The 13,130-nt window shown below is 45.0% G+C and overlaps 1 protein-coding gene across 1 annotated transcript; it reads left to right on the plus strand.

Annotated features, from left to right (window-relative positions):
• Nucleotides 1-11,149: 11,149 nt before the first annotated feature.
• Nucleotides 11,150-12,570, plus strand: LOC149370225 (lewis-type alpha-(1,3)-fucosyltransferase-like). The gene is made up of 2 exons (XM_089577354.1): nucleotides 11,150-11,786; nucleotides 12,230-12,570. Exons 1-2 carry the CDS (start codon nucleotides 11,150-11,152, stop codon nucleotides 12,568-12,570), a joined length of 978 nt encoding a protein of 325 aa, XP_089433480.1.
• The last annotated feature ends 560 nt before the right edge of the window (nucleotides 12,571-13,130 follow it).

Genomic DNA, 13,130 nt, shown 5'->3' on the forward strand with positions numbered 1-13,130 from the left:
GGTACAATAGCTGTAGTAATGAGTCAATAAACATGAATGAGCGACTAAACAACATCTTTTTAACCGCGTGTTTAATTTCGCTTTTTATCTTGCGTGTCAATTTGTAGTTTGTGCTTTCTTTCGTGGCCCGCGCCATACACTTCTTATTGTAGCTAAGTGCTCCGCTTTTGATAATAGTTGTGACAAAGCATCGTATTGCTCTAGTTCCTGCACTTGAGTTCATCGGACTCAGTTCATATTAGCGCCGTAATATTACTAATGCGAAAGCATTTCTAGGCTCTGTCGGCGAGGTCGTGTCACCAAAACTTATCCGCTATACGTGTCCGCAGCAGTTGTGGCGTTCTCAGAAGAGATAGCATCAAGCGAGTAGTTGTAATCGAATAAGGATGATGTGAGGATGATGCTCAAAAAAAAGTATATTGACACAGCCTTTTCGCCTCTTTGCAGTGGAATCTCCACGGCCGGCATAGTTCATCCTCTCTATCGATGCGGCATCGGCACCTGGTCGCAGTCGTTTGTCTCCTCAGGTTTGACTTCAGATACAACGCTGTACAGAAAAGAAAAAGTATTCCATTTGCGACAGCTGTTAAGGATTGATCCCATCGTCTGGCGCAGTGCCGCCGACATTCTCATACGCTTTGAGGTAAAAAAAAAAACAAATCAAGAACTGCAGTCTGCCTCGGTAACCTTTGCGGCCCCATCCATGTGAGCTATGCATTGCTCTCGTCTTTCGCAGAGGCTCCGTCGGCGCTAGATGAAGACAGTCATGTGAGTCCCTCTCCTAATGCTACTGAACGTCTTGATCGCAATGCCACGATTCCGATAACAAAAAGAAAATGAAAGATTGTTACTGCTTTATAATCTCGTGGCATGTAATGGGCTTTCCTTGATGAAATATAGGTGCACAAAAAGCTTAATAAGAAGTGGTCCTCTATTTAGTGGTGGCCACTACGCTGATTTTTTTATTTATAGCACTACGCCGGCCAGGAACACACAGTGCTAAAGAAGTAGTCAAAGAGGCAGGTTTAATGCTGTTGATTTTTCGCAGTGTTGAGACTTCTGTGGTTCAATTTCTGAGTAGGTAGCTTTCAGATTTCAAGAGCCAGGCTAGTGTGGACGCTTGTCAAGTACGTTTAGGAGATTGTGCGGGTGGTCGACCACAACTCGCTCTTGCACCCCAAGACATGTAGATCGACGCTACAAGACGGGGCATCTTCATATGCGTTTTTTTCCTATTTTTGGTACATTTTTCAGACAATTTTGTAATTATTTCCCCAGGTGGTTCCTGTGCTGCCCCAAGCCATTACTGCCCACTGATCTCCACTAGGGGGCTGGGTGGCGCATCGGGCGTCCGAAAGTGAAGCCACCGTGAAGTAAGCGGCCTTGTCTCGGAATTCAGCCTTTGGCAGTGCACGAAATTGAACCTCAGCACGGTTTTTCAGTTCCAGTTTTGGTTTTACACTTAGCATTTCATTTTTTTTTGCCGTTCTGGTCTTTTCCCACGGCAATGCCTACCTGTTGCGCCGTCAACTGAGCGAGAAGACCCGGAAAGTCTTCGGGAAAGACTTTTAAAAAATAAGAGCCCATTGCATCGCAATGGGACGACACTAGTAGACGACAGGGCGCCGCTACACACGCCAATCCTCGTCTGCTCAGCTCTGTGTCGTACCGCTACGCTAGCGTTGCCAACTCTATTCTTTACTGTGCTGCACGTTCACGCGCTCAAGCACAAATTATGCCACCAATGAGGTTTAAATTCAATGAAGAATAGGTGGAAACCTTCACCAGGCACCCCACTTTGCAGTGACCATTTTACCGAATTATGTTTAGTCCGAACAGGGGCGAGGCGAGGCTACTATCTGGCGGTGTGCCGGCGGTGTTCGGTTGTTTCACATTACCGCCTCAAAATGTATGGTACTGCTTTTTCGACGGAGTGCCTCACGTATACTGTTTCGTGCTGTCACAAGTTATGCTTGAATATGCTTTTATTCGTGATGTTTGGTGCAGTTGAATTCTGACAGCGCTACTGACGTGCGCTGCAGCATTCGTCATTTTCTTCAGTCGTTTCTCTCGCGCTGTGCGGCTGAAACGTGGCTGTGCTCTGGAATTAGGTTAAAACGCGGCTGGAAGGTAAATGACACCTTAAAGCGATAAACATCCCCTGTCATTGATGAGAACAGTCATCGTCCGCCACCAACACGAAACTGAAACTGCGGCAGATGTATACACGCGCCACCATTCGCCTTTCCTTTGCTGCACGAAAATTAGGTTTTAAGATGACCTAGCCTCATCGTCGTTTTACTACTTCTCCTTCACGCTCGGAAGGTAAGAGCCAGACAAGAAAATAGTGCTTGATGTAGGTACTCCTTTGCCGCGGCAGGGTGAGACCTGCATGCTTGTTTTCTTCAATTTCTCTGAAATTACAGGGTTATGCACACAATGCTAACATTTCTCGCGTTCTGCTTGCTTGTTCCTTTCATACGACAACAGACATTACACGAGAACAACGCAAAAAATTGAGAATGAAAGGGCGGAAGACGCGACTTTTTGCATTGAAATACACACAGTAGACACCCGACTTCCGGGACAAGCCGTCCAACTTCCGATGGCTTCACTCACGCTCGTGTCGGAAAGCGGGAATTCGGCATCGAGCCATCTAGTGGAGATCAGTGTTACTTCCCTTTCTGCGATTGTTTACCACCCATTGTTCTCTTAATCTATCCCACGAAATTCAAGTTATTTTTAGTACTGTTTATATTCTGGCGCTTCACTCTGCTTTGTTTTAGTCGGATACGATTTCTTCTAGCTTCCTACTCAGGCCCTGTTCAGCCTCTTAACAGTGCGTTTTTAATTTTTGCTTCAGCGACCTTTGACAGCTTCTGAAACTTGAATTTTTTGAACCACTGCCGGTGGAATGTTCTCGCGAACTATCCCTGCGTCACATACAAGCGTCACATGCGTCACATACAAGCGATTTCCGTAGTTGTGGAGATAATGAGAAAGAAAGTTGCACCCAGCCGCTGGAAAAGAAAGGCCCGAGCACATCGCAGCAATCATCGACAATTGATAAGCCAATGCTCCTGCGGATCAGTGGCTGCGGCTATCAGACAGCGTGGGATCGCCGCCCTCGGCTGCCTTTATAAGCGGTCACCATCCCGCATTCCGTACCAGTTTGGCAGCGGCGCGCACACGACAAGCACGACGCTAACCTACTGCTTTTTGCAGACGCTGTCTACCACTCCAGTGCCTACGAGGTCGACCGGGCTCTGTCAACGCTGGAGGATACGCACGTACTACACCGCAAGAACGCATTTCACCCAGCCGCTGGAAAAGAAAGGCCCGAGCACATCGCAGCAATCATCGACAATTGATAAGCCAACGCTCCTGCGGATCAGTGGCTGCGGCTATCAGACAGCGTGGGATCGCCGCCCTCGGCTGCCTTTATAAGCGGTCACCATCCCGCATTCCGTACCAGTTTGGCAGCGGCGCGCAGACGACAAGCACGAAGCTAACCTACTGCTTTTTGCAGGTAAGCACATTGTTAATTTGAGGTACTTTAATTTGCTGCGCGCTGCTGCCAAACCTGGATGATCCTTTTCTCTTTCCAACTGTAGCAACATGTCAAAAGAATTTGCTAAGGTCATTGAGGATTTCAAGCGTGAGATTAGGGCGGAGCATCGCAGCGTAAAAGAAAGCGTGAAGTTTTGTAGCGACACTTGCGATGAAACTCGTGCTATCGGCTCAGATGTCAAAGCCCTTCGCAAAGAGATAGGCGAGTTGATAAAGTGCAACGAAAGTTTGAGGACAGAAAACCACAGGCTGACACTACGAATTGAAGAACTAGAGCAGTATGGCAGAATGAATAATCTGGAGATAAAGGGTGTCGCATCTCAGGATGAACCTGTCGATGTAGTAACAAAAATTTCTGAAATCATAGATGAACCAGTCACCACTTCTGATATTGACACATGCCACAGCGTTTCCACAAGGAACCCGGATGAATTCAACATTGTTGTCCGTTTTGTAAGGCGAGATAAGCGACATGCTTTTCTCGCAAAGGCTAGGAAGCAGACGATTACGAACAAGGACCTTGGCTACTCGGAAGGAGGATCCGTCTATGTCAATGAGCACCTCACCCCGGCTAACAAACAGTTGCTAGGAGCAGCAAAAGCTCGTAAGAAGGAAGTGTCCTGGAAATTTGTTTGGACAAACAGGGGTAAGATTCTTGCGCGGAAAGATGAAACAAGTGACGTCATCAGGATAGCTGAGCGGGCAGATCTTGATAAGATGACACGCTAGTGCTTTTTCCATTCTAATGTGCTAACTGGCTCGGAACCTCCATGGATTATCATTATCCATGTCTTCTTTATGACTCTTTGTCATTCAAAGACAAATTTCATTTGCAAAGACAAGCGTTTTTTGCCCTGCACTTCAATATCCGGAGTATGAACAATAAGGAAGACAACCTTAATATGATCCTGGAATATTTGGGTGTGCAATTTAATGTGATATTGTTCACAGAAACTTGGTTACGATCCCATGAGGATCATATTAGCATAAATAATTATCATTATAATGGCCTAATACGTCAGCAAGGAAGAGGTGGAGGCGTTGCAATTTATGTGAGGAATGGCTATCCGTACTCTCTGTTGGACGAATTCTCTGTTATTGATCCCAGTGTGGAATGCTTGGCTCTGTCCGTTACAAACATTGTTGTAGCTGTAATATATAGACCTCCTACTGGTAACAAATCACACTTTTTTCAATTTCTTGAAAACTTTCTTGAGTACCTGATCTCCACTAAGCTCCCATTTGTACTTATGGGCGACATAAATATTAACCTACTGCACGAAGATGCCAACTCTACAGAATTTAATAGCATCGTTTCTTCCTATGCCTGTACAAACAATATAACTCTTCCTACAAGAGTGACTTCAGATACTGCTACTCTGTTGGATGTCTGCATCACTAATGTGATGTCTTCTGATAATGATTTTGGACTACTTGCATCAGATATTAGCGACCACCTGCCAATTTTCTGTAGCCTTCCGATTGGTGGTAGAAAAATTGCAGATAAAGATGCTGTTGTAAGATGTAGAGACATAAACGAGACTTCCCTTAATATATTTAAGGCATTAATTGAAAGCACATGCTGGGATGGCGTATACGCCTTAACAGATGTAAATGAGGCATATTCTGAATTTTTTTCCAAATTTTACCATTGTTATGACAAGGCCTTCCCTGTTGTAATGAAGAAAGTGAGAAACAATAAATTCCGTAAGCCTTGGATGACCAAAGACTTGTATAAGAGAATAGCAAAGAAAAATGATATGTTTCATAAGTTTGTTCAAACACGTGAGGCTAACGCTTACGCCGACTATAAAAAATATAGAAACAAACTCAATAAAGACATAAAGGCTTCCAAAATGAATTATAACATTGAACAGTTTTCAAAGATTCAAAATGACTCTAGGAAACTATGGCTAGCAGTCGCTAATATATGCCATAAGAAACAACCTAAGAACATAATCGAAATTATGACACCCAATGGTAAGCTTCTTGACACTGAACTACCTAATGTAATGAATGAATATTTTGTGGCAGCTGGTAACGTAACCACAGGCTCATCACCACTTGCGTCTAACTATAACAACCTGATTACTCCTTTGCCTAATTCTATAGTGTTCGAACAGGCTACTTCCCATGAGGTAGCGACGTTAATTATGAAGATAAGAGATAATGTAGCTGCAGGACACGATGACATAAGGGCACTTCCACTCAAGTATGTGTCAGTATTTATATGTGACATACTGAGTCATATCGTTAATCTTATGTTAACGGCTGGCGTATTTCCAGATGCGCTAAAAACTGCACGTGTCACTCCGGTATTCAAAGGGGGCGATAAAACTGAAATGTCTAATTATCGACCTATTTCTGTCCTGTCAGTATTTTCTAAAGTTTTTGAAGGCGTCATTAATAGCAGGCTGATGGGCTTCTTTCATAAATATAACATTATCGATAGTTCGCAATACGGATTTATGAAGAACAAATCCACAGAACAAGCTTTATTAACTGTGAAGGAGAAAATTATTGAAAATATCGAACATCGAAGATACACGCTTGGTCTCTTTCTGGATTTTCGTAAGGCATTCGACTGTGTGCAGCATAAACTCTTATTGCAAAAACTAGGAAGTTATGGCATTCGTGGTACTGCGTTAGATTTGCTAAATGATTACTTATGTAATAGATCTCAGTATGTGCAGGTAAATAATGTATCTTCCAATCACTGTGCTATTAGACAGGGAGTGCCACAGGGGTCAATATTAGGACCACTCCTGTTTATCACCTATATTAATGACTTCTCCAAAATACCAGGGTCACCTTATTTAATTATGTATGCGGATGACACTAATATTTTCTTTTCTGCAACTTCCATGTCGGAGTTAGAAACAAGCGTAAATTCTTATCTAAAGGAACTTCATTTGTGGTTGCAAAATAACAATCTAAGTTTAAACCTGACAAAAACCAACTACATTATTTTCAGACCTATTAATGCACTCATATCGCAACCTATCAATATACGATATGCAAACACTACAATAAGTCGGGTTACTAATCAAAAATTTCTTGGCGTTTGGTTTAATGAAACCCTATCCTGGAATGTACATGTTTCAAAGCTAACTACAGAACTAAGTAAAGCTGTTGGATGCCTGTATAAAATTGCACCTCTAATACCTGTCTGGCTTAAGCTAGCAATATATTATGCCTTTTTCTATTCCAGGCTATCGTACTGTATTTTAGTCTGGGGAACCACGACAACTGCTAACATTGAAAAACTTCACACACTCCAAAAAAGAGCCTTACGGGCATTAGAAGGATTTTATGGCTTACCGTTAAATTTGCCAACTGCCCCACTCTTTAGAAAATACAGTCTACTAAACACTAAGCAGATTTATAACTTTCGCCTGCTGCAGCATATACACAAAAATCGATTATATGATTCCACCAATGACACCCCGACAATGAGGTACCCCTTCTGCAAAATAATGAAAGTAGTACCAAGAACCCGTACAAACTACGGCAAACAAAGCTTGAATTATCAGGTACCAACTATTCTCAATGTGTTTCGCGTTAAAACTGAATTTACCATTTCTCTAAATAGTTTTAAGAAAAAAATCAAGAAGCTTTTGTTAGAAACTGACCCTCTATTAACATGAAACTTTCTTAAGGTCGTCTCGTTTTTGGCCTACATTTTGTTCTTTTTACTTTTGTACTGCATATCGTGTTACTTTATTAAGTTACTATGCTTTTAGTCTTTGGTAAATATTTTTTGTTTACATGGTGTATGTTTTCTGTGCAGTGCCTGTGCACCTCTTTTGTATAATTATTGTGTATCTTCTGTTCTATTGACGTTGTCAGTAATGCATGCAGTGTTTCTTTGCTTGCATTTTGTTATGTCATTGCATTTATGTATATATATATATATTACATCCCCTGTGCGTTATATTCCGTAGCCACACTTTCAATACAGTGCATCTCCATCTCCTTTTGTGCCACCAATGTCACCAATTTTTTTGTGTTTTGTTGCCATGATGTTATCATGCTTGTATGTGCTGCGCACCGCTGCCCCTGCTTCAGGTGCCGGGACCTCGTCAGGCCAATTGGCCTTTTGCCCCGGCTCCCTCTTTCTGTAGATATCGGATAAGAAGAGCGATGTAGCACAAGCATTATGACCGGAAAGATTTGGTTGGAAAGACCGAAAATATACCTTTAACAGCAACAACAAAAGTTTATCGCGACAGGCTGCTCCGAAATAAGCAGCCTGGATCGCATGCAACCGAAGTCCTACCGATGGCAGCTCCTGTTATAGTTGGGCAGCGGAGAATTGCTTGCCCTCGGCACCACTGCGCCAGGAGCGGTAGGAAGACACCCAGGGATCTGTGAATGCAGAGAATGACCAGTTCCGCATATGTGGACTTTAACCCACTATCGCGATCCGATAAACTGCGATCCGTGAACACTGCATCTGAGCACCGGAACCGAAGTGAAAACCGAACTGTTTGCACACCTAATTGGCGTTTGGCTTAACTACGCAAATCGAACATCATTCTTTTGTTTTTATTGCCGGGCTTCGGCATAGCACGACATCTCACAAGAACAACAAACAAAACAGAAAGAAAAAACAAAGGCGCATGAAGGACAGAATGCCGGTAGGTATACAAAAAGTACATGGTTGGCTTCGCGTTATGAGTATGGGCGGAGATGTGAAAAGGGGTCTACCCTTGAGAGCCACTAGAGGGTTTCCGCCGACTTTTTTTCGGGGGTTACGGCAAACAAAGCGTCGTTGGCTTCAGCATGTTAAAGGGGCACTTAGTAAACGCTTTGGGGTGTGAATTACTTAGTAACGTGTGTACGGGATGTGTGCTGCTGTAGTAACTAAAAAATAGGGATATAAATTGGCTACTTAGGTATCATGAAAAGCGCGGAATGAAAAGGTCGTGTTATGAAGCTTCACTGTTCTGAAACAATGTGTATGCGCATGAGTATGTAGTGGCGTAGTATTTCGTGTAGTGTAAGCTGGATAATCATTGCGATCAGTAATCGATAATCGTGATTGGGAATCAGTAATGCGGTTGTGCATCGCTAAATGGTCTTAATTGAGAATGAAATCGAATAAAAGGAGAGAAAAATGGGGAGACGGCGCTATCGCGTCTACTCTCCAGAGGAAACTTGAGCGTCCTCCTAACTTTTTCTTGTCTTCCTTCTGCTTCGGTTGGACCCCCCCCCCCCCCCCCTCCTACCACAGCCGCCTTCTTCCCACTTGCACTGCTTTATCGTCCTCGTATACCACGCTATCGTCCCAAGTCTTCGCGAGATGTTGCAGCCCTAGCTACTCAGTCCTCCGCAGACCTTAATCCACTGTTCATTCCCCTTCTTATCTTCCGCAAACCGCCCTCGAGCACCGTACGTACACATGCATCGCACTTCATTTTAGACAGCTCCATTGCGGCTGCTGTTCTTGGCTTTAAGGTATTAGCATTGCGTTTATCATGTCCCAATGTTGGACACACATTAAAAAAATATATGAAAGCCGTAAGATACTGGTATAGAAATATCGAAGGCGATGGTTCTCTTTTCCGATATGTAGTAAAATCTTTCTTTCGTAGTGTTCCCATTGCTCGCATCGAGCTGTTAACACTTCCATACAGAACCGGTGGGGAACGCTTTTTACGACGGCAAAAATAACACTAGCAAAAATATGTATTCTTACCGACAGGAGATCTGCACATATATTGATTCTATATTAAAATCTCACAGTATCTGTAAAAAAGTGCGCTCATCAACTCTTCCCCTTTCATAAATGTTTTTGTCCAGAATTGGTGGCTGTGTCTATAGGTGACTGCTCTGCCATTTCGATTCTATAAAAAAATAACCTGCCTCGTAATTATCAAGTTCCCAAGCGCGCAAATAATGTTTCCCACAGAAAGTGTGCCAACCCTGTTCTCTTCGCAGAAGTTACCACGAGCTGTTTTCTCCACGTTGTTATCCAGGAAACGCATGAGATATTGGTGCCAATTACCTCAAACACCACAGTAGGGACACAGTGGGTACGATGTCAGCCCTTTCCAACACATTCACGCCAAAGTACGAGGAGAACGTTAGAGAATTTAGTGAAGTTTTTTCTGTTTACCACATCCGTTAAGAGCCCGTGGTACAAGACAATAAAAGCTCCCGCCGTTCTGCAAACTTGCTGTCTTGTCGATGTTCTCCTCTTCCACAGGAGCCACGATGGCAGGGTCTGTCTCTTGAGACCTAAGGCTGGAAGCCTACCAGCTGTGGCGCCAAACGACCCAAGAGCAAATCACGGGAGGTGTTTTGGATATGATGAGCAGGGTTTTCTTCCTAATGTTATGGGGTTTTAATTGAGGAGATAAATACTTTCTTCCCGTTTAAACGCGGCTAACCCAGTTCATAACCGCGCGGACTCGTATGCCCCCGTGGTCACGTATGCTGCTGAGTGCACGCCGAGCACGGCGGTCCTTGCTCTGAGGGAACAAAGGAATGACACACTGGCTGACACAAACAAGGCATTTATTGTTACAACAACAATAACGCCAGCTAGCAACAAAATACGCTGAGGAATCGAGGACATCCGACTCACCAGCGCGGTTATGAGCGAACGTTCGCCCAAGGTAGGGCAGAGGGAAACTACGAGGCAGGACGGGATGGACTGGCGGGAGCATATGCCCACCACGAGGCGCCCGCCAGCCGAGTGTCCTGTTGTCGGATCCGGTTCTCCGGCATGGAAAGTCCGTTTCGTCCCCTTCGCCCGTGTCTGTGTCTAGAGTGAAGGAGTGCAAGACACAGACCTTGGACTAAGGGCTGCTATCATGGGGTCCGCGATCCTTCCTGGAAGCTGAAATGAAACAAAGCAATATGCAACGTGAACTGTTATAAGTGTGTCGGGTTCTGCTCAGGAAAGCAATTAGTGATTATTAAGCTTGGAGTAGCAGGTCGAAGCAGCGACTTTTGGATTTCTTGAAGCGTTTCGGTCGCTTAATGCACCCCCGTCTGAACTTCTGCGTCTAATTAGGTAAAGGTTCGAGGTTTGTAATTGGAGGCATACTAGCTTCATGAGTCTTGCCTTCTGAATTTAGTTTCCGGGGACGAACAAGTATTAAAAGAAATTATGAACAGGCGATGGGACCAATATTGTTGATACCCTGAGGTAGCCTGGGGAGATTCTGGGTGGTATAAAAGGGGCCGCTAATACTCTCGCGAGGAAAGGAAACTGGATAACGCCTTTACTAGTATGCAATACACAGGGTGTGAGAAACTATTCACTGGCTAAAAATAAACTCGTGGCTTGCTCGAGACATTTCCGTGCCTCGTTAATCTACAAAATTACAGCCTTTACGCAAGCGGTTCAAATGTTTCCCTTCTAAATGTTGGGTTTCACCTGTAGCTCATTGTCTGGCCAATTTACAAAAGTTCGATTAACTACAACCCTCTATTTCTCCCTGTTTTCTTTCTAGGAACTACCTGCTTGCTCTTGACTTCCAAACTGAGCCCACCCATGAAGACGGCTATCAAGTGGATGGCCGTGACCATAACAGTGAAAGCTATTTACACCTGTTTTTACGACGTAATGCTCTACAGACAGCTACCCTCCAAAAATTTTGACCTCCGGGCAACCAATCACTCCTTCACACATCTTGGGCTGGCGGGAAATATCAGTACAGCTAGGCGTCTGCCTCGAATCATGATGTGGACAAAATCCTTTGGTTCTTGGCCTGGAAACCTTTATGACTCAAGAAGGGGCGAAGAGGTGATTCAAGGCTGCAGCGAAAAATGCCTCATCACCAACTGCCGCCATCTACTGGCCTCAAGCGAACTCGTCGTGTTTCATGCAGGCGACATTCAGAATGTGCCACGTTTTCGTTTCCGGTCACAAAAATGGGTCTTCTTTACTAGAGAATCCCCACCGAATACGTGGGCTTCTAATCTTAGGTATAGGAAGATCGTATTCAATTGGACAGTGACATACAGGTCAGATTCGGACGTGCCTGTTCCTTATGGCAAGATCGTTCCTCGATGTTCCAGCATGGCCTCCAGCAAAGACCCGAGGGCCTTGTGGAAATCTAAGCAAAAAAGTGCTGTTTGGGCGGTAACCAACTGTTGGACCAATAGTAGGCGAGGGGCGTTTGTCGAAGAACTAATGCGGCACCTACAAGTCGATGTGTACGACCGTTGTGGTGAGGATAGCTGCTACAAACATTTTGAGCGTAATTATTTTATATGCGAAGCATACTAGCCGCACAAACGAGCTCTTCCTTGCTACATCGGCTTCCTTGCTACCTACATCGGCGCACCACATGATATGACGTCACAACAGCTGTGAAAGCTGGGGCTCAACTCGTGCGCTCGCTTGCGGACGCGAAGCCTCCACCGGCGGCCTAACTCCCACTCCTTCCTCTAGGGACGCTGACGTCACAACAGCTTTGAAAGCTGGGGCTCAACTCGTGCCCTCGCTTGCGGACGCGCAGCCTCCGCCGGTGGCCTGACTCCCGCTCCTACCGCTAGGAGATACTGACGTCACGCAAAAGGCGACGCACTCGATCAGTCAGTTCAGCAGCAAGATGTCGGCCAGGGAGAGGGCGGCTCGCCAGACCGCAAAGCGCAAGTTACACTACTATGCTTCGCATCCTAGGCTTAACCATAAGCTAAGCCAGGCAATTTTTTATCCTGGCTTTCGAAAACTCTATATGCGCTGATTACGCAAGAGAAAAACTTTTCATGCCACTAAAGTATAGCATTGTACCGGTCGGGTTTGGTGGTGCAAATTACAGTGCAATCGCTCCTTCCACCTCATACATCGACGCGCTCGCCTTCCCATCTCCAAAACATCTCGCTGAGCACCTGCTTGCTATGTCGAAAAACTATTCAGCGTATGCGTCCTATTTCAAATGGAAGGACAGTCAACAGGTGGTGCGGCTGTACGACTGCGTTTGCGAGCTTTGTAGAAAGCTGCACATTACCGGAGAAATGCAGGCGTATTTCGTCTTATAATGGCATGCAGACTTGGTGGCATGAAGGTAGCCATTGCCGAAGGTGGGACGTGCAAGGTATGGTTCATCGAGTGCAGGGACGCCCAAATGCTCAGAGTTTACCGTGACGTGGCTTTAAATTGACGCTGCCGATATGAGGATGTCCATGTTGAGTAACCAACCCTCGTTTTAATACAGGGCGGATGAGAAAGACTACGCTTCAACCGAGATGGCGCTGATTGGTCCGTAGGCCCACAGAATCTAGTGGGAGCACGTTAGGAGTCTTTATGGTGCCACATGTCTCAAGTGCTGCTTTCTAGCAACAAAGCTTAGGCGATAAGGTATGCGCGTTATAATAGATTACAAGAAATTGAGGCTGGCATGGGTGATACACTCTAATATCCCCGGGAACAGTTGACTGCTTCTCTTCGAAGTTAAGTTTTGATGACGCTTAAGTCCGTTAGCACTATGGCCCCAGCTTGTGCATTTCACTTTTGTCTGTCCGAAGCCTGTGCCTGCAGGCGGGTTACCATGGAAACTCTGCCCTTTACCAGAGCAACTAACGTGGAGGAACGCGGGAAC

This window comes from Amblyomma mixtum, chromosome 1 (assembly GCF_055824585.1).
Source record: "Amblyomma mixtum isolate Tamu chromosome 1, ASM5582458v1, whole genome shotgun sequence".
NCBI classification, from domain to species: domain Eukaryota; kingdom Metazoa; phylum Arthropoda; class Arachnida; order Ixodida; family Ixodidae; genus Amblyomma; species Amblyomma mixtum.